This window comes from Cololabis saira, chromosome 7 (assembly GCF_033807715.1).
Source record: "Cololabis saira isolate AMF1-May2022 chromosome 7, fColSai1.1, whole genome shotgun sequence".
Lineage (NCBI taxonomy): Eukaryota > Metazoa > Chordata > Actinopteri > Beloniformes > Belonidae > Cololabis > Cololabis saira.
In genome coordinates, this window is record NC_084593.1 from 31914231 (window position 1) to 31934423 (window position 20193).

A 20193-nucleotide genomic window follows, 5' to 3' on the forward strand; every position below is an offset into this window, starting at 1 on the left:
CTTAACTTTATGTTTCAGGACGGAGCAGATACCCAGAGCCTTCCCCGGCCCTTGAAAAAAAGCCAACCTTCTCCATTCTTCTACACTAATCTTTGTTCTGTATTAAACACACTGCAGGTGTGAGACTTACTGCCAGGGATATTCCCTCTCTTCACGGTAACTTATTTAGGTGAAGCCAGCATTCTCAATCCTCTTACAGCATAAAGAGATTACAATTTCACCTAAAAATCTACATAACTAGTTTGAATTAGCAGTGTTGTGAACCTTAGCAGTGACAGTGTTTCAAAGCCTATTGAGAACCGCAGGACTTGAGCCCGCCAGGCCTGATAAGACCAGTTGAGTAAAGTTAAACAGAAAGCCCCAAATGGAAATCCAACACACACCAGCTGGCACCAAGCAAACAGGCAAATATATGCAGTGATGGAAAGCTGGGGCCTGAGATAAGATTCCCAGTGCAACAATCAGGGGGGAAACCTGCTGTCTGCCTTGCTCCTTTTCCTCTCTGACACATGGGCTCCAATCATAAAGTTCCCCCTCCGCCTCACATCCTTGGTTCCTTCCTATCCTGCTTCCTCCCTTCATCCTCTCTGGCTTTCTATTCTTTCTACCCTCTCTTTAGCTGCTTTGCTGCCCAAAGAGGAGCTGAGCCATGGATTCCCTGAGCCAGCTGTCATGTTAAAACTTTAATTCCAGCTAAATTTCACACTCAGAGGCTTCATCTTTGGTTGGAGGAACATTAAGAGCGGAGCCTTCAGATCAGATTAAGATACATTATGCATGGAATGAAGAAAATTCAGGGGGAGGAAATGGCTTCATTGACTTGGTTAAACCCTGTTGATGGCATCCCTTTCACTTTCTCTGGATACTTTTTCTCAATGTGCTTCTGACACAGATGAGGATAAATTTTCATTTTATTTTCCTTTTCAGGTGAAGCAGATAATTTTTTGCAGCTGCAAAAGACACACAAAATCCCATCAAAGCAGGAATACACACTCATCCCAATGCACAAACACACACATCTATACCACTCTCACCCTTAGAGATACGTCCTGCACCATCTGTTGCCATGCCGAATACATGCAAGCAAGACACGCTCATCCAAACATATGCAAACACACACACACATGAAGTGTAACACAAACTCCTCTTAAGATCATTTATTCACATTTTTTAAAATGCTTTAATTCTCAGAAGAAAACTCCAAGGCAATTTCCAAGTCTGCTTTGTTAGAAAAGTTTTAGTACGGCCAGAAGAGGAAGAGGAGGCATCATAGATCACAAAGATATGCTGTGCTGTCATTTGAACAAAAAAGAGAGCATTGAAAAGAAAAATCATGTTTAAAATCATATGCTATATTTACCTGAATATAAAACTTTTTCCCACAGTGATTATATTTAGAAAAGTTAAGCTGCCTTATGCTCAGAGTCTAGAGTTTAAAGCACCAACATCAGTACATCCATTTGTCACTCAGAAGAAAGAGACGCAAAATTAGTTTGAATTGGCTCAAAATAAAGAAGATTATGCTGTTATTGTAAACAGAGCAGAGCTACAAAACAGCTGCTAGGCAGTAAAACCATATGGTATCACAGAATGTGATATAAAACCCCAAAAAGAGCTGACCTTAATAACAATAACAGTCTAAAATAACTCTACTGGGCTCTTCCATGTGGCTGACTGGAGAATTTGTCTGTAAATGATTAAAAAAACAAAAAAGAATTGACCAGCCGAGCCATTATTTAATTGTAGGTCTTGTAAATCACCAGAGGTTCAACAGAACCATTCACCATGCCTGGACCAGACTCTGCTGGTACAAATGGATGATCTGGTGCTGTGGACTGGGTTTTTCAGTGAAGGCCAAGTATCTCTCAGTTTTGACCCTCAGACTTTGAAGATATGCTGCCGTCTTTACTTAAACTAGGTGTGGGGCTCTTCTTTCCATTAGATGTGTTTTAAAAAAGGGGGAGTTGTCCTACAAGCACGATTACCTTCTTTTTGGGTCAATATCATATGATTCTTAAGCAACAAATAAGAGCATAATTAGGAAAGGGAGAAAAGCCAAGACAGATAATGGGAAGAGAATAAAAACAGAGCAGGTGGACAGGGAAATACAGTGAAAAGTATGTTTGGTTTATGTTGCTGTTGTCCATTTTAACTAGCAGGCTGATTCCACAGTGCACCAACTCGGATGGAAGTTTAATTGAGGTGAAGGAGGAGTTACAAACGTTTGTCGATGGACGCTGCCTTCCTATCATGAGCAGAGAAAATAGGAGTGCGAGGTGGAATGGGAAACCTTGCTGTGGTCGGACAACCAATTGCAAGAGTGCGTTAAAGAAGACCACTGGAAGTGTTTGCATGTTTGGCTTGAGTACACAGGTCCAACATCATAAGATGCATCATTTGGGACCAAGAAATGAAAGTTGTCCTTCAGTTAAAAACTGTTTTTAAACAAGAATGTGAATGAAAAGAACAAACATTATAATTGCTTTACCCTTCAAAACCATCTTGAGGAACGTCTATACTGTTGAATCCCAATTATAACAATTAAAAGCATGAATTCAACTATGATGAGTGATAATACAGTTACTGCTTCTCCTCAGCAGACAGCATAGGCTGATGATTTTTATGACTTTTCCGAGTCAGAAAGGCAAACGTACATAAACTTGTCTACCTGCTGGGCATTTCCAGTTGAGTTTACAATCCTCCCTGAACACAGAGCACAGGGGACTATGTCACATTTCAATTAACTGGATTTCACAGGAGAAACTCTTATCCCTTAAACATGTCCTGGGATTTTTACAATTGTCCCAGCAGTGGGTGTCATTACCACAGGCAGAAGCTCTTCTTTTGAACTCTTTGGTAGACTAAGTAAGGGAACACAGAAACTCACAGTCATAATGATGTCTCTCTAAGTAAAAGAGCTCAGAAACTGAATAAATGTACGGTAAATGTGACAAAACTTTAACAAGTATAACTAGGCATACTACAGGTGTTTTGTATTAAAGCGGCACTATGTAACTTTTCCACCTTAATCTAATATTTCCAGAGTCATTGTGATGGTACATCAACTTCCAACAGGTTTAATGAACCTCTTTCATGGTCTGAGGGGTCTGTATCGCCTTCACTGGCACTATGTAACTTTGAGGTGCATGGTAGGAACCCTGCCACACTAAAAAACTACACATTTTTACGGCTTTGACTGCTTTACGGCATACGTCACTTCCCCCTCCTTCCCGATTCGTAGTCGAGACGAAAATGGACGGGGCGTGGAGCGCAGCTCCGCAAAAGCTGGTAACCCGTTGCTGCATTGTGGCTGCAGCAGCTCCACACAACAGACGTGGGGAAAAGATCCTAATGGTTTTACTTTGCACCGCTTTCCTGCTTGGAGGCAGAACCACGGAGGCCAAGTATCTGATATAAGAGAATAAAATAGTGAAAGAGTCATCGGCTCGGTTGGATCGCGGCTGTAACGACCAAACACCTTCCACACAGTACCACAAACACTCACACAGACCGGGTCGGATCAAAACACGGGTTTTATTCCCCACTTCGCCAGCTAAACGCAGTTGCTGGCCAGCTCTCTGCGGTGCAATTAATCCCAATCTTCAGATAAAACTAGTTTGTTGAGGAAAAAATATTAACTCTTATTTGTAGCTGCAGAGGAAAAAAATAATCTCACGAGGAAAACAAAAATATTGCTCACGCCTCGGAGCCTCTTCAACATAATAGAGCAGTCAAAAAAAAAGAAAAGAGAAGTAAGAGTGATACAAAACATGTACTGTATGTTGTACTATTATACAAATTTATTGAAACACATGGTGAGTCAAACATTTACCAAAGCATTTACCAAAGCAGCTCCCAAACACTCCTAAACAAGGTAGCCGGAGACGTGGGTTCTGCAGAACTGCGGCAGTAAATCCTTTCTTTAGTAGGGATTTCATATGGATCAAACCGTTAATAATCATTATTTTCTCCATATACTGCTCCCTGGCTTCCTTGTTTAAGGTATCCCGGTAAATTCCAGTTCATTTCCAGCAGTTTAACATCTTTTTTTTGCGTTCCGTCTGTTCACTTGGTGAAACAGAAAAGTCCGTCCCGTCTTCATTAGCTATCAAAACAAATGCACGCGACGGGACAGGATCTTTCCGGCAGTACGCGCTGGTGCTCATGGGAAACGTAGTGTTCTTTCTGGTAAAGCACTACCGCTTTTGTCCAAAAGATGCCGCCAAACTCAACAAAAGCTGAAAGTTACGTTGTGCTGCTTTAAGCTAAAATACTAGATGATCTGTCAAAGGAAACTTCCCAAGAAGTCACCATGTGATTAAACGGACCATCTGGTCTCACTGTTAATAATAGGTTAATCAAATCAGATCAATAAATCAGATCATCCGGTACTTTCATAAGTTTGTGTATTTTTATGAAGTAAGAAGCACTTATTGTAGATAAGTGCTGGGCGATGATTCGTGCCATAGCTGTTCTCATGCTGGTCTGTGGCGGCAACTGCTTCCTCAAACGATGCTGGCTGTGTTGAATCAATGTGGCTCACACTGTAGCTGGAAGCACGGCAAGGGCGGGGGTTATGAGATCCCTCTGAATCTGTGTCACAGCAAAAATTTTGACTTATTCACTAGACATTAAAACCCATGAACCTGTGGTCGTGAAAAACTCTGACCAGTAAGGTTTTATAACTCACATGTGCAAAAGGATGCTGAGATTTGAATCGACTGTGTTGTAGACCCCTTTGGTGATAAATTGTGTGCCAGAGTCAGATGTCTGCACATAGCAGGGCAAGGACAGGGCAGTTAGAGGGTGGCATGGGGTGTATATAACTGCTGATTTCATGACTGCAGGGTGATATGAACATTGGCATGTTGTGATTTGGAGGTCAGCTTCTGAGGCTAATCCAGTTGTGGTATAGTCGCCACAAATTATCCAATGAAATAGTTTGGGACTACACCAAACATCCGCTGATGTTCAGAAGTGTTCCACAAACGGTTCTCCTCTCTGCCAGAAATACACAGGCTGTTGCCTGTCTTTGATCGACCAGTCAGACGCGGGGAGTGTTGCAAACTGTATAACACATCACTGCATCAACGTAACCAGTGGCACGGGGCCGCAAATTAACCAGGCAGAGGATTTTCCCTCATGGATGATATGAGAATCAGCAGCTGAAAAACACAAAGTGTTGTGACCAAGCAGATTTGTTTTATGGTGACGCCAGAGAGAACAAGGTGGGAAAATTTATTGAAGGGGTTTGGGGAATAGAAAGGAGCCTTGTAATCAGATGTGACAGAAATACGCCAGATGTAATGTGACTTGTCCAGCTGGACAAACATAATGCTCTGCCTCTGAAATCCTCCAACTGTGGTATGAAGCTGCATGAAGGACGTAACAACACTGAGTTGTTGATGCGTCATCTTGGTATAACAGCAGGGTCAAAATGACCCTTCTTCTGATTGTTTCTTTTGTAGTTCTGTTGTGTTCAGGGTGACTTAACTTTGACTCACTGGCATCATGTACAACAACACAGTGTACTCCATGTGGGTGAGCAGAGCCCTATACAATTGGAGAAAATAACCTTTCTGCAGACTGACCAAGACAGGTCAGTAACTGGAGAAAAAGAAAAACATTAATGAGCTGTTAACCACGGTGTGGTTCCATACTAATGTATGTACATGTATTCAGTTGTTTAATGTATTTTCCCCTTTTGCTCCAGAAGGAACAAACTCATTAGAGTCATGTTAGTACAAAACTGAACTGGACTGACTGCACAGTCCATCCAACTATAAGGCTGTGGCTAAATATACATAACAACAAGCCGGATAAAATACATTTGCATATGACAGGAAATAGCTTAAATACTTTTCCACTGCAATGACACTCATTTTCTGTCTCTTTGCATGACTTACTGTATCCATTCTGACTCTCAATCTGCAGTAACGTTAAAATAAATAAAAATCAGTTGAGTTCTTTATTTTTTTCATGGTCTGGGTGGATGAGATGAAAACTTTGCCGCTAGACTTTTATTGCTGGTATCACCTGCAGTGTCCGCTCTTTGCCAGGTGGTATGAGAAATAACCTGCATAAATGCATAATAAAAAAAGTATTCACCCCTGAAATGTCTAACTGAATAAAACTCAGACACAGCAGAGTATGTGGACCCCAACATCCACCTGAGATGAGAAGTACACACCAGGTAGCTCCATGAAGCCTGTGTGTGAGCCATGACATTAAGAGATAATGTTTCAAAGGAACCACAGCCACTCAAACCTCTGAATGAGCAGAATCAGTTGACAAGCTGAGATGTAATTTAACTCAAATAATGATCTGAGTTTCTTTGCATTGAATATCAGGTTGAATGTAATATTTAAACACTGATAAGTGATCTAAAGCACTAAAGCATTAAAGCTGTAGTCTTTGAGTGTTTGAGCTTGATGCCCTTGGTGAGATTTAAAGTCCAATTCAAATCCCTCAACAACATAGAAATTATCTGACAGCAAGAGATGTTAATTCTGTCAGCAGCTGTAACTAACGCTCCTTAAAGACTTACTCTTTAATATTTACACAAACAAAACATGAAAGTTGCTACCCATCGTGTCAGCTTATACTGGTAAAGCATGTCTCTGGCCTTTATTCAGCCCACTCGTCACTGTCAAGTGTTCCAGATTGCTGATAAAGGGGTGAAGCCAAATCTTCAAGTGGCTAAGTGTTAAACAAAGTATTAATTTACCTAAGATTCACTGAAATCTTTAAAAAAAAATTGATGGCTGTGCCATGTAGATCGTCAGTAGTCAATGTCAGGTCATTCTTCTGCCACAACTGGTCCCCTCTGCCATAGCTAGGAAAAAAATCACAACATTCTGTTTCCCTTTAGCTGAATATTATCATTTACTCTAGAGCAACAACAAAAAACACCAAACATCTGTTCAGGCTTCAAAAATCTGAGAATTAAGTACTTTTGCTTGCAGTATTAAATTGAATATGTCTACCGTTCTGACTGGTAATCTGACAACACACGACCTATAACATCATTTCTGAACTGAAGCGACCTGACTAGTCCCATTCCTGATTTCACCCTGAATTAACAATGAAAAATAAGTTATACTGATTTATCTAATATTTAACCAATATCTGAGAGAAACTCAACATAAGCTGGTTAAAATATAGAGAGGAATTCCCTCAAATTAAATGGTTTAAATTGAAATTCTTACATGAATTATCAAAACTGTGTAAACGGCTCTCTGAAGCGGGGGAGAAAGAAGGATCATCTAATAAAAACAAGCCAGACTTTCAATGTTTTAATAACGATAAAACTGATCAACTGAAGCAGAACTTGGAGAGTATTATTTTTATTTCACCGTGACTTTCAAAAGTGCTTGATTATGGATTCAATCTGCCAAATTTGAGCAAAGATGTGTTTGCACTGTGACTTTGAGCAATTTTTTCTATTTTTCTTCATCGAAGCACACTGCCACCATCAGCGGTATCAGTGACAGCTGAATTCGGGAAAAAAAAACTTTCAGCAATCCATCCAGTATTGACTGAGACTGAACTATAAACTCAGCCTTGATCGATATCTGTGAGATCTGCTGAAGCCACCAGAAAAGTATCATGTTTGCTGTAACTGCCGTACAAACTCAAAAACATGCTGCTGTTCCTTACCTTCCCATTAAAAGAATTAACCCCAAAATGTTCCACATTATTTACGTGTTTCTGTACTTAGTCAGCCATCAGTTCCCAAACTGTTGGGACACTGTGTAAAAGACATAGAAAAACTGAATGTAATAATTTGAACATTTCACAAACTCCTATTTTATTCACAATAGATCATATGGAAAACATATAAAATGCGGAAAGTGGGATATTTTACCATTTCATTAAAAAAATGATGGCTCATTTTGAATTTGACTGCATAAAAAATGGGTGTAAAAAGTTGGGAAATGGGCAGCAAAAAGCTGGAAAGTAAGTAATGAAAAAAAAAAAAAGGAACACCTTGAGAAACACAATGCAACTAATCAGACAATCTGGCATCAAGGCGATTAAGTGATTGGGTATAAAAAGAGAATCTTAACGAGGCTCTCAGAAGTAAAGATGGACAATCTACAAATTTTGGAACAATTTCAGAATAATATTCCCCAGAGTAAAAGTGAGAAGACTGTGACTGTGAATATCTATAGTACCAAAAAAAATCCTCATAATATTCAGAGAATCTGGAGGAATCTGGGTGTGTTAGAGACGAGGCCGGAAATCAATCGTGATCTACAAGCTTTATGGTGGCACCTCATTATGAGCAGGCATGATTCTGTAATGGAAATCACTGCACAGCCTCAGGAACACCTCCAGAATCCCTCTCTAAGGACACAGTCTACCGTGCCATCCCCAAGGACAGGTTCAATATCTGTCATGCAAAGAAGAAGTCATTTGTGAACATGTCTAAGAAACACCACAAACTTCTCTGGACCAAAGTGGAGGCAAAGTAGAAAACGTTTCTGTAGTCAGATTAAATTTTTGGGTTTTTTTTCTGGGTTTTAAAAAAAAAATGTATTGTTTAAATCATGCATGCTGTATCCTCTGGACTAAAGAGGAGAATGACCATTAGATTTGTTATCAGTTTGAAATGCTGCATCTCCGGTGGTGAAGGTGAATTAGGCCTCTGGAATGTGCATCTGGCACATGTGGAAAAGAACCATCAACGTTGAAAGGTATACAGGTTTAAGCATGTTAAACCCATGTTAAACCACACACTGTCTCCATGGTAGCAGAAGAGTCTAAAGTGACCTTGCTGTAGTGTGTGCCTTTTGTCAACTGAAAACATTTAGAGCATCATGAAACAAAGAAGAAATAGAAGAAGACTTAGAACTCCCAGCTTACCTTGTCCAAACTTTTTTAAGTCATGGCATAATAGGTAAAATATATATATTTTTTCTTCTTCCTTTTTTTCTTTCTTTTTTCTTCACTTTAATTATATGAATTGTAAATAAAATATGGGTTTATATGATTTGAAAATCATAATATTTTGTTTTTATTTACATTTTACAGTTTGTTTGTGGAAAAAAATAAACGACTCACTTTACAAAAATCAGTGGAGGTCAAACCTTGAGCGTTCACATTGCACAGATCATAAGACATGACCCTGCAGGGAAAAAACTCCATCCATATTTCACATTGCGCCCATGTGAATACAGGTGCAGACCTCTGCAGGAACAACCATCTCTTCTGCCGCACACTGTGTCTACGTCTGCATGGATTTATTCTGCTTTCTCTGGCTTTTGCTTCCGCTGAGGCAGGATTAAACAGTCTATCTTAATTTGTACTTGATGTACTGAATAGGTATTATCATCTTGCTCACCTGGTGGAACTCCCTCTGGTGCTGGACGGCCCCCACGTCGCCTCCTATGGGCAGCTGCTCAGACAGCTCTTCGTCCTTGGCTGTCAGCCATTCTATGATCTCCTGTAGCGAGAGCTGCAGCTTCCCGCTGTTGTCTGAGAAGGCCTCTAGCCGAGCCCTGCAAACACACACACAGAGCTGTTTTAGCAAACATTTTCCAGAGCGCAACTTAAATACTGTAGATGGTTTGTGGTCACCTCCCACTGTCAAGATTAACAACACAGTATTTACTTTAACATCAAAGAAATTCTGTAAAAATGATCAAATACAACAAACTTAAAGCCTCACTTGGAATTCAAAAACGATGTAAGGATTGTCTCACAGTATGCTTTGACTTATTTAATCATTATTCAAGCGGGATTTTGAAAGAAAAACATTGAAGCATTTCAGCCTGTGCTCTTCATAAAAAAAGGTGCATCTTTGGCTTGAGCCAGTGAACCAGCGAGGATATAGCTTTCTCTAAAGTTGCCAAGCCAGCCTGAGCACATCATTCTGGACCTGAGGTACCCAAATGATGCCTTTTAACACTATTTGTAATACTTGGCTGAGAATGGAGCTAATTACAACAATATTACATTACTAAATCATCAGGATTGGTGAGAAAGCATTGTTATCTGCAAGCAGAGCGTGTGATGATTAATGATCTTAAAGGAAAATTCTGGGTTCTTTCAACCCTGGTTCAGTTCTTTTTTGTATTTAGGTTTAAATTAATGATGGAAGCAAAAATCTTCCAAAGCGCAGGAATGCTTGCACTGGAAACTGCAAAACGGCTAGGAAGTAACAACGGCTGGGACGCAACAACACGGGGCAATGAAGTGTGGCGAAGTAAAAGTGCTTGTATTCATAACGGACGGGTGCAGAGTGTTGTTAAGTGTTTTACAATACGGAAGGGATCTTTGCTGAAGCCTTTGCTAAAGAACAAGCCTGTCGTTCTGAAATCTTGTGGGAGGTGAGCTGTTTCAGACGGGTGAAGTGTAAATGTGAGTGGAAGGGAGCTGCTCTGAAAAGAGCAGAATAGAATAGCATTACAGTCGGAATCACAAACAGCAGACTGTTTGCACTTTGCCAAACTGACAAGGAAGTGTCGAGTGACATTTCGCCAAGCTTTTTACAGGCCACCTATGGGACACGCTGCGGTCGCTGTTAATTGTGCTACAAATAGATGTAAACACTCCGGTGGGTACACTGTATAATGCATATTGTCATATTAGTAGTGAGCACTTTCACCATGATGACTGGAGTCACTCAAATTAAAGAAAAAAAAATTCTTGAGTAAAAAATTATCTTCAAAGAGCAGCGAGACCTGCTGCAGAGTGGTAGACATTTTATTCACTTCATCTTCCTCTGGCTGCTCTCTTGCTCACCCTCTTGAATTGTGAGAAGTTATTTCTATATGCCCAGGCTCAAATAAATAGTGATAACCAACAAATTCAAATGCCACATGCACATTTTCCAGCTTAATATTCACATCTGAAATGTAGAAAAAAAAAGAAAAGTAAAAGATTAGTTACTGCATGTCCACTGATGTAAATGGTTGGGTCTGATGAATATGAGCATCACTTCACTTGGGCCAATTTCGCATGTCCAAACTGCTTATGGAGCGACCCTTTGTCCTGGCAAAGGTAGAGCAGTTGGATAAGCTGGTGCAGTATACGTCTCAGTATACGGTTGGCATTTGTTAACATCAAACATCTCTGAATAAACTAACAAAAATATCTATAGTATTTATGTATAAAACCATTCCATATTCTTATTCGACATGTCTAACAACAATCTGAGCCTGTCAATAACAAATAATGTGCTGTAGATGATAGCTTCATGCTATTACAAATGAGCGCTGAATATTCTTGCATTCTTACTCAACAAGGGTCTGAATAAGGTTCAAACTAAATAAAAACGAGGTTGCTGGTCCAGTATCTACAGAAGCAACAATAGATATATCTATAAAACCTGCAATTATGTTTCTGAGAACCATTTCTAATAAGAATTGCAACATGTTCACCACAGTTACCCCTGACAAACTCACAATTCATTATGGTGGTCTCTATTTAATATTTCTCATATACAGAAATACAATTAATTTACCATAAAGTGGAACACCATATCTGCAAATACAAGACACAACAGAACATTGCTACAGAGTTATAAAAACTATTTATTAGGAAGAAAAAAGTCTTTTGTATGCAAATATCATGGACTGGAAAGATGATTTGTCTACCAACTTCTAAATGGAAACATGCTGTTTTAACGAAACACAGAACAACAGACAGAAAATGATTAATTTATCTTCTGCCTTTACAGAGATGAGATCATTGTTCTAAAGTCAGCCGGAGAATAGTTGTGTGAAATAATATCTTGTTTAATGAGGATGTTGACTTTTGGTTGCTATGTATAGTTTGAGAAATTATCTTTCACTGAACATATAAACAACCTCTGTCAAGGTTTTAGGCATCATCACAAAAAAAAATAATGTTTTTTTAATGACCTGGTCCAAAGCACATCTTAAAAATTAGACAAACGCGACCTCAAAAGAAAAACACAAGACATTTTACACGATGTGATTATTTACTGTCGAGAATACGTAGACACTCAATGATTTTAAAAGGAATTAAGTGTCTAGATAACAGCCGAGTGCTGCTAATCAAATGCATTTGACTAAGTGATCATTATGTGTGACCGCTTCTACAAAAGCAGGCATTCTCCCGGTTTGCTGCAGATATATGGTGTGTTGACACAATGCCAAGAGAGACGAGTCATCAGGAAGGATCTGAGACAGGCCATGGTTGGCATCCGGCTATCTGGGAGGGATTAGAGATCTATTGTAATTTGACAATTTGGAATCCATTACTCTACAATAGGAAATGTTTTTCACAAATGAAAAGTATTTAAGACCACTCTTAGCCTTCACAGCAATGGACATCACAGCATGTCTATGTGCAGTGCTCACAGGAAATGATATATACTCAGAATTAGTCAATAGACCCGAGATGTCCTGTTAAAATGTTCTATATGACAATACAGTAAAAAAACACAAATATAGTTTGTTTGGAAGGGTTTCCAGAGGACGATATCTTCACTCTGCCATGACCATTGCAACATGGTTTATGTTTTCAATTCAACAGACAACAAGCTTTCTGGAATGATGACCTATAGAGAGATACGGCCACAGTGGAGACATTTGGCTGTAATGCACAGCGTCATCTTTGGTGAAAACCAAAAACAGCACATCAGTTCCTCCTGCCAATTGTCAGGCATGATGATAAAGCGACTTGGACTTGTTTGGCAGTGCCCAAATTGGGATACCCCAGAAGTACTGGGTGGACCATGAACTTCCCTGTTTACTAATCTGTCTGTCGGCTTAAACTTAAATTATCAATAAATAGGACTCTCAAACACACCAGCAAATATGGCACAGAATGGCTGAAAAAGAAAAGCAACAAAGTTATTAAGTGTCCCAGTCAAAGTCCTGTCATCATCCATCCATCCATCCATTTTTTACCTGTTTTATCCTGTACAGGGTCACAGGTCTGCTGGAGCCTATCCCAGCTCACAAAAGGCAAGAGGAAGTCCAGTCATCAACACAATCAACATGTTGTAGTGGGAATGAAAGGGAACTTTGCATGACAGGAATGACTGCAAATTTCAGGAAACCCAAATAACTGTCAAGAAGAGTGAGTTAAAATTGCTGCAAATTGAAGTCCTATATTGTCATACAAGAAATTATTACTTTTAGTCCTTGCCCCTGAAGGATATTCTATAAGCTGTTGAATCTATTTACTTTCACATTCTACATTTACATTTTGAATTAGGTCAGTTAAATCATATACAAGTATTATATGTCATGTGTAGTTATATATCCAAGGGCGAATTTATGTAAAATTAAGACTTGATGAGGACCAGATTGTCGTTTCATTTGTAAAATCGTTGCCAGACAGAACAAAGTTGTGTTAAAAGCTGAGAGTAGTACTTGTGTTTTTAGTTGTGAAAGTCTCAGAAGCTGGATTGCAAGAAAGAAATAAAATGATTGATGGTAACACATGACTTGAAGCTTCACTGGTATCTAAAACGTGCTCAGATGGATAAAATCCAAGCCGAACCAAGCATTTCTATAATCTGAAATCCTAATAAAGAGCATCTCATTAAAGCTATATTGCACCTGCAACAGTGGTATATCATAAAGCTGTCTGTGACACAAATGTTGCATTTACAAGACTGGGTGAGGGAGGGAACTGCTATGGGTATGCAGGAGGAAACTATAAACAAAAACAGAGAATATTTACCTTCTTGCCACCTACCAGCAGTGTAAGAGATGTTAGCGTTACATTCTGCTCTTCTATCAGTGGCACAGCTGGCACTGCAGAGATGATGGCATTGCAAAAGAATCCCACTGTTTCAGTTATAAACGTCATGGGCATGCACTCAAATATCATTATCCCTGTAGATCATAATCTCCCAAAAACAACAGTCGGAAAGAGATGTTTACCTAGGCTAAAAAGTGTTACATCTAGTTGTAGTAAAAGTAGAACAACATTTGTGATTTGAGTGTAAAACATTAACAGTGATTAGCAAGGTTACCTCATTTAGCTACTAATGTTCCAAAATAAAATATAATAATCGTCGGACGGTGGAAGGAATACTTTGAGGATCTCCTCAACCCGACTAACATGCCTTCCACTGAGGAAGCAGAGGGTGAGGACTCAGGGACGTGCTCATCCATCACCCAAGCCGAGGTCACTGAGGTAGTTAGTAAGCTCCTCAGTGGCAGGGCACCGGGGGTGGATGAGATTTGCCCTGAGTACCTCAAGTCTCTGGATGTCGTAGGGCTGTCTTGGTTGACACGCCTCTGCAACATTGCATGGAGGAAAGGGGACAGTACCGCTGGAGTGGCAAACCGGGGTGGTGGTCCCTCTCTTTAAAAAGGGGGAACCAGAGAGTGTGTTCCAACTACAGGGGGATCACACTTCTCAGCCTCCCCGGGAAAGTCTATGCCAGGGTACTGGAAAGGAGATTACAGCCGATAGTTGAACCTCGGATTCAGGAGGAACAATGCAGTTTTCGTCCCGGTCGCGGAACACTGGACCAGCTCTGCACCCTCCGCAGGGTGCTCAAGGGTTCATGGGAATTTGCCCAACCAGTCTACATGTGCTTTGTGGATCTGGAGAAGGCATTTGACCGTGTCCCTCGTGCCATTCTGTGGGGGGTGAGTATGGAGTCCGGGGCCCTCTACTAAGGGCTGTCCGGTCTCTGTATGATCAGAGCAGGAGTTTGGTTCGCATTGCCGGCAGTAGATCAGACTTGTTCCCGGTGCATGTTGGACTCCGGCAGGGCTGGCCTTTGTCACCGGTCCTGTTCATAATTTTTATGGACAGGATTTCTAGGCACAGCCAGGGGCCGGAGGGGATCCGGTTTGGGAACCAGAGGATTTCATCTCTGCTTTTTGCGGATGATGTTGTCCTGTTGGCTTCATTGGACCGGGACCTTCAGCATGTGCTGGGGCGGTTTGAGGCCGAGTGCGACGCGGCAGGGATGAGAATCAGCACCTCCAAAACCGAGGCCATGGTTCTCCACCGGGAAAGGGTAGCGTACCTTCTCCGGGTGGGTGGAGAAGTCCTGCCTCAGGTGGAGGAGTTCAAGTATCTCGGGGTCTTGTTCACGAGTGAGGGAAAGATGGAGCGTGAGATTGACAGACGGATCGGTGCAGCATCCGCAGTTATGCAGTCGATGTACCGGACCGTCGTGGTGAAGAAGGAGCTGAGTTGAAAGGCAAAGCTCTCGATTTACCGGTCAATCTACGCACCTACCCTCACCTATGGTCATGAACTTTGGGTAGTGACCGAAAGGACAAGATCGCGGATACAAGCGGCCGAGATGAGTTTCCTCCGCAGGGTGGCTGGACGCTCCCTTAGAGATAGGTTGAGGAGTTCGGTCACCCGGGAGGAGCTCGGAGTTGTGCCGCTGCTCCTTCACATTGAGAGGAGTCAGCTGAGGTGGCTTGGGCATCTGTACCGGATCCTCCTGGACGCCTCCCTAGGGAGGTGTTCCAGGCATGTCCCACCGGGAGGAGACCCCGGGGAAGACCCAGGACACGCTGGAGAGACTATGTCTCTCGGCTGGCCTGGGAACGCCTCGGACTCCCCCCGGAAGAGCTGGAGGAAGTGTCTGGGGTGAAGGAAGTATGGGCATCTCTGTTGAGACTGCTGCCGCCGCGGCCCGGGAATGGATAAGCGGCGGACGATGGATGGATGGATGGATGGTTCCAAAATAAATGATTATGTTTGTATTTTCATAAAGGGAACAACTGATATCCTAAGAGAACATCCTCTGGAGCATAGTATATATACAGCGCATATGGCTTAACTGGATCATATGACCTCTTTCGGTCTAATCTTTATGCACTCTAGCAAACTGCAAGTGTAGTGCAAAACCAGACCTAAATCAACCATTTAAAGGAGCATGAGGCTCCTTTTAAGAAATGAGACTCATTAGCGCCACCCTTCGCCACGACGGCCGCCGGGGTACTGCAGCACGGGAAATTCGGCCCCACAATTGCAGCACATTTTCTAGCACACAGCCTGTTCAAGGCAACGGAGAGATACGCTAGAGGGCTCATTCTTTTTGGTTTGGAACGCTTCATCTGACATTATTACTAGAAAACTTAAAACGTATAAATTTTTTTTTCATAAATCCTGCCTCAATCCTGCCTCATGCTCCTTTAAAAAAGCAAACAGATGAAGAGACAAAGATTTTGCCAAAAACAATTGAGGGGGAAAAAGGAACTAATGATAATTGTTGAGAAAAACATTTTTGCAACTGAGCTGTTTTTTTTCTCCTAGATAGGTTCTTGAGCTTATTGGATGCAATTTGTTGCTATTGTAGTGGGTGAGCTGTATTTTCCATAGTTGCTACCAACATCTTGACCCCTGGATATAAGAAACTGTTACACCTGTTTGGACATACACAATATACATGTATCAACAACAGCTGAGAAAAAATAAGTCATCCATTATCCTCTCAGCCACCACCATAAGCATGTTATCATCAGCAATGCCATGTTAGTGACCAAAACAATACTTTCAGGCAATTTCCTCTAAATTGAATTTGCCAGAGAGTGGTTCTGACACATGAGGGATTAGGTATCACTTCAGGGATTTCACTTCCAGGAAGACATGTGAGGAATGATTTGCGACTTAAAGAGAGGAAAATAGAAAAGCGGAATCAAGCTATAAGAGTACATGTCAGAACAGACAGGCCTCTTTGTTTAAGAGTGAAGCAGACCATGATGTCCTTTAGCCTCTTGTTGCTCCCTCCAGCTCTGCTCACTGGTAATTGAATCACAGACCTGTTTCTTCCTGTGGCTCCAACACAACCGCCTTTTGCTCCATAACACGCGTGAATACGAATGCAGACATACAGCACACACGTTCGACATGAGGTGAGACTTCTGATTCAAGTCAGTGCAAACCCGAGCCTCCATTATATCTCAGTAAGGTCATCTGTCAAAAGATGAACCTGGCACTTCTTCAAAGGAGCTTCAAAAAGATTAAAACCACACAGCAGAGATTCACACATCCTCAAACAGACAGTCCCACAGCTCAGTTTCTGCTTTCATAGCACCTGCACAGCAGGTCAGAAAAATAGGGAACTGCTTGTGTGGTAATTGTTGTCACATGACGGGTGTTGCAGGGGAAAGCTCCTCCCCGACTTGACTCCAGGTAGGACAGGCTAAAGGTCTGCCAAGAGATGGTATTCTATCTCCAATGGAATTAGAATACACAGTCAAGTAAATTCTAACATTTAAGGGCCAAGTTTAAGTGCATTTGATCAGAGAATGCAGGGAGTGTTAAAAATTAAATTATGGAGAAAATGTGAACTTTTTTTTTCCTTCAAAGACAAATGTGAACTTCAATTTGGCATGAAAACATTATTTCCTGTTCCTGTTTTTTCTTCATTTTTGTACAGTATCTTTGTAATATATAACTCATTAGCTGTAAAATGCCTCTCTTAATTGCAAACAATGGTTATTTCACTAATGACATTAACATTTTAGAGAGTCCTCATTTGTGTTCTTTTAAAATATCTGTTTATTTATATATATAAAACTCATAATACTTCATAATATCTCACAATTTCCTTTTAATTTTAAGTAAATTATAACAAGCAGCTCTTAAAAAATAAAATGCCTCTTCATACAACTTACGAGGAAATTGTGAGAATGTTATTTTTAAGGAGAGTTTAAGTAGAGACTTCAAAGAACACATCCGTGAAAATATGTTTACAATACAAAGCAGATATTACCTTTTAATATCAATCAGTAGTCACAGAAACTTCACAAGATAATATTTGTAATTTGATGTCAAGAAAAGGCCTGCACATTAAATGAGGAATTTCATCATTCTTGATAAGAGAAAGCTTTATGAATACTCTTGAAAATGCTGATGATCACAATCCTTACAAGTATTTTTTTAACAACCTTGAATGAGGAACATGTGACTGGAAAAAATTGTCTTTTATTTGAAAGACACAAAATACAAAACAATACTGTGCTTTTGCCCTATTGTTACAGTTTGTAATGCTTTACAACTGTTTAAGTTTTAAAGAGCAAGCCAGGCCAACCATTTTCCACAAACTGAACTAAAAGTAAATGTCAGGTTTGCATTATGCATCTTCAATTTCATACAAGTAAAAATATTTTGCCACAAACTGAATAGTTTCTCTCATGTATGATTTTACTTTTTTCTTTTCCATAAATTTAACAACTAAAATAACATCATAAAAAAGATTGATTCATGCTCACCTTTTAAGTGTAAGACAAGATTTATTTTTGTTAAGAAGGTTATTTTGGTAATTCAGGGTTCATTATTTTATAAATATATTCTTTATATTCTGATGTAAATCAGGGACTATAATGACAGTCAGTTTATCTGTAGTGTTTAGTCTGTTTTAGATTGGGCGGAGTGATACGCCACAGTACGGCACTAGGTGCTGTGTTGATGTTCTAAAATCCTACAATGTTGAGGGACATTAAAGTACACTGGAACTCAGCAGAAGTCCCCGTGTTTATCCTACTCACGACCCGAAAAAGGTCTAATTTAATAAGGTAAGGCTTAACTCTACACCAGACTTACAACCCTGCAAGAGTCCCGTGATCGGGACCGCAAAACGGTACTAGTTTCTTCTCGGCGGAGTAAGAGTTTGGTCCGCGGGTCGGGGCGCGGTCGGCACCAATACACTGCGCGTTACTAATCAACACAATATAGGCTATTAATATTAATAATCCAATATCGCGATACAGTTTGTCACCTCCACAACACATATCGTGACGTTTATATATATATATATATACGACGTGGGGGGGCATGAACGGTTTTCCTCCGCGAAGTCCATATATTTTCTGATAATGTACACCTCGAAGGGCATTATCCCGCTTATACCACGGTCACTTACCAAAAAAGATAAATATTAAATAACTTATTCATGCTTTAATGTGTTGAAATCATTAGTTTTATAACAAGCCACAGCTGAGCGGCTGAACGGACTATTTACTCGTCTGCAGCCGTTGTAACCTGGGAAGTTACAAAGTTTTTTGACAAGCCATAACAAGATATTCTAGTCCGCTCAGCTCCACTCGGCTATTTTCTTTTCTCTCCTCTTCTGCATCCCAGTCATCAAAATTGTTAAATTCACCAAATAAATTAAAAGAAATTACAAAATCAATCATGTCGTCGTCCTGCGGTAGCTGGTTCTTCTTCTCTGAATCTCCGTTGCCATAGTTACCACCTGACAGTTGATCTAGCGCAATTATATTAAAGTTATCAGGCAATTTGACCAAACTTGTTTTCTAGGTATACTGTAGGTTATCACTTATAACCTACACCTGCCAGCCAATCAGAATCGAGTATTCACACAGACCGTGGTATATACATATATATATATATATATATATATATATATATATATATATATATATATATATATATATATATATATATATATATACATATATATATATTGTCCCCAGAGCTCTATAAATCATACCACTGTATTATGTGCCTGTTAGAGATCGGCTCACTTCTCTTTCAGCATAGAATAAGTTTGAAATGAAGCCCCTTATCTGTATAGAAATAACACAAAGAGAAAAATACCCAGCGAAACAATATTCAGGTTCTGTTTGTGCATCCGTGCTTGTCTGTGCCTCAGGCTGCTTGATAAGAGCCAAAAAGCTTGATGACAATGCCAACAGTAATCAATACAAATGGGCTAATGGGGATTGAGTGCATGCAACCCTTTATGTGTCTGTGTGGAGAACAGGACACACTCAACGCACATCATCTGTTGGCATCACAGACAAGAGTGTCGAGATGGAGGAGATGCAGCCACAGAACAAAATCATGTATCCCCGTCTAATAAAGTCTGAACAGAGACAGGTCCTTAATAGAAACCCTTGTGTAACAGGCCTTTTCTAGTAAACTTTCCACAGGTGAAGTTCCTGGGATGTAAAAAAAAAAAAAAAAAAAAAAGGACTACGCAAGATGCCTCATGCAGCTTTATTTTAGGACTGTTTCTGGTACTTGTGAAGTGTCCAGGAGCTTTACAGATGGGGTTTGAAGAATATCTGATTGGTTGAAGAATCATATAACTTTATTTCAGGTTGTATTTTAGGAAATACTGTATGTAGCTGCAGCTTTCGTCTTTGAGGTTCCATATAGTTCAGATCTTTCACTGTGGCAATTAGAGGGCTGTTTTGTGGGAGCAACTATTGTTTTTTTGTTTTGTTTTGTTTCCCCCCCGTTTCCATCAGTGGTTAGATC

The 20193-nt window shown here is 40.3% G+C and overlaps 1 protein-coding gene across 1 annotated transcript in view; it reads right to left on the bottom strand.

Moving 5' to 3' along the window:
- drp2 (dystrophin related protein 2) overlaps nucleotides 1–20193 on the bottom strand; it is a 269547-nt gene that overhangs the window by 82289 nt on the left and 167065 nt on the right. The window contains exon 4 of the mRNA XM_061725644.1: nucleotides 9347–9503. Within this exon, the coding sequence (XP_061581628.1) occupies nucleotides 9347–9503 (157 nt within the window). The remainder of the gene's footprint in view (nucleotides 1–9346; nucleotides 9504–20193) is intronic.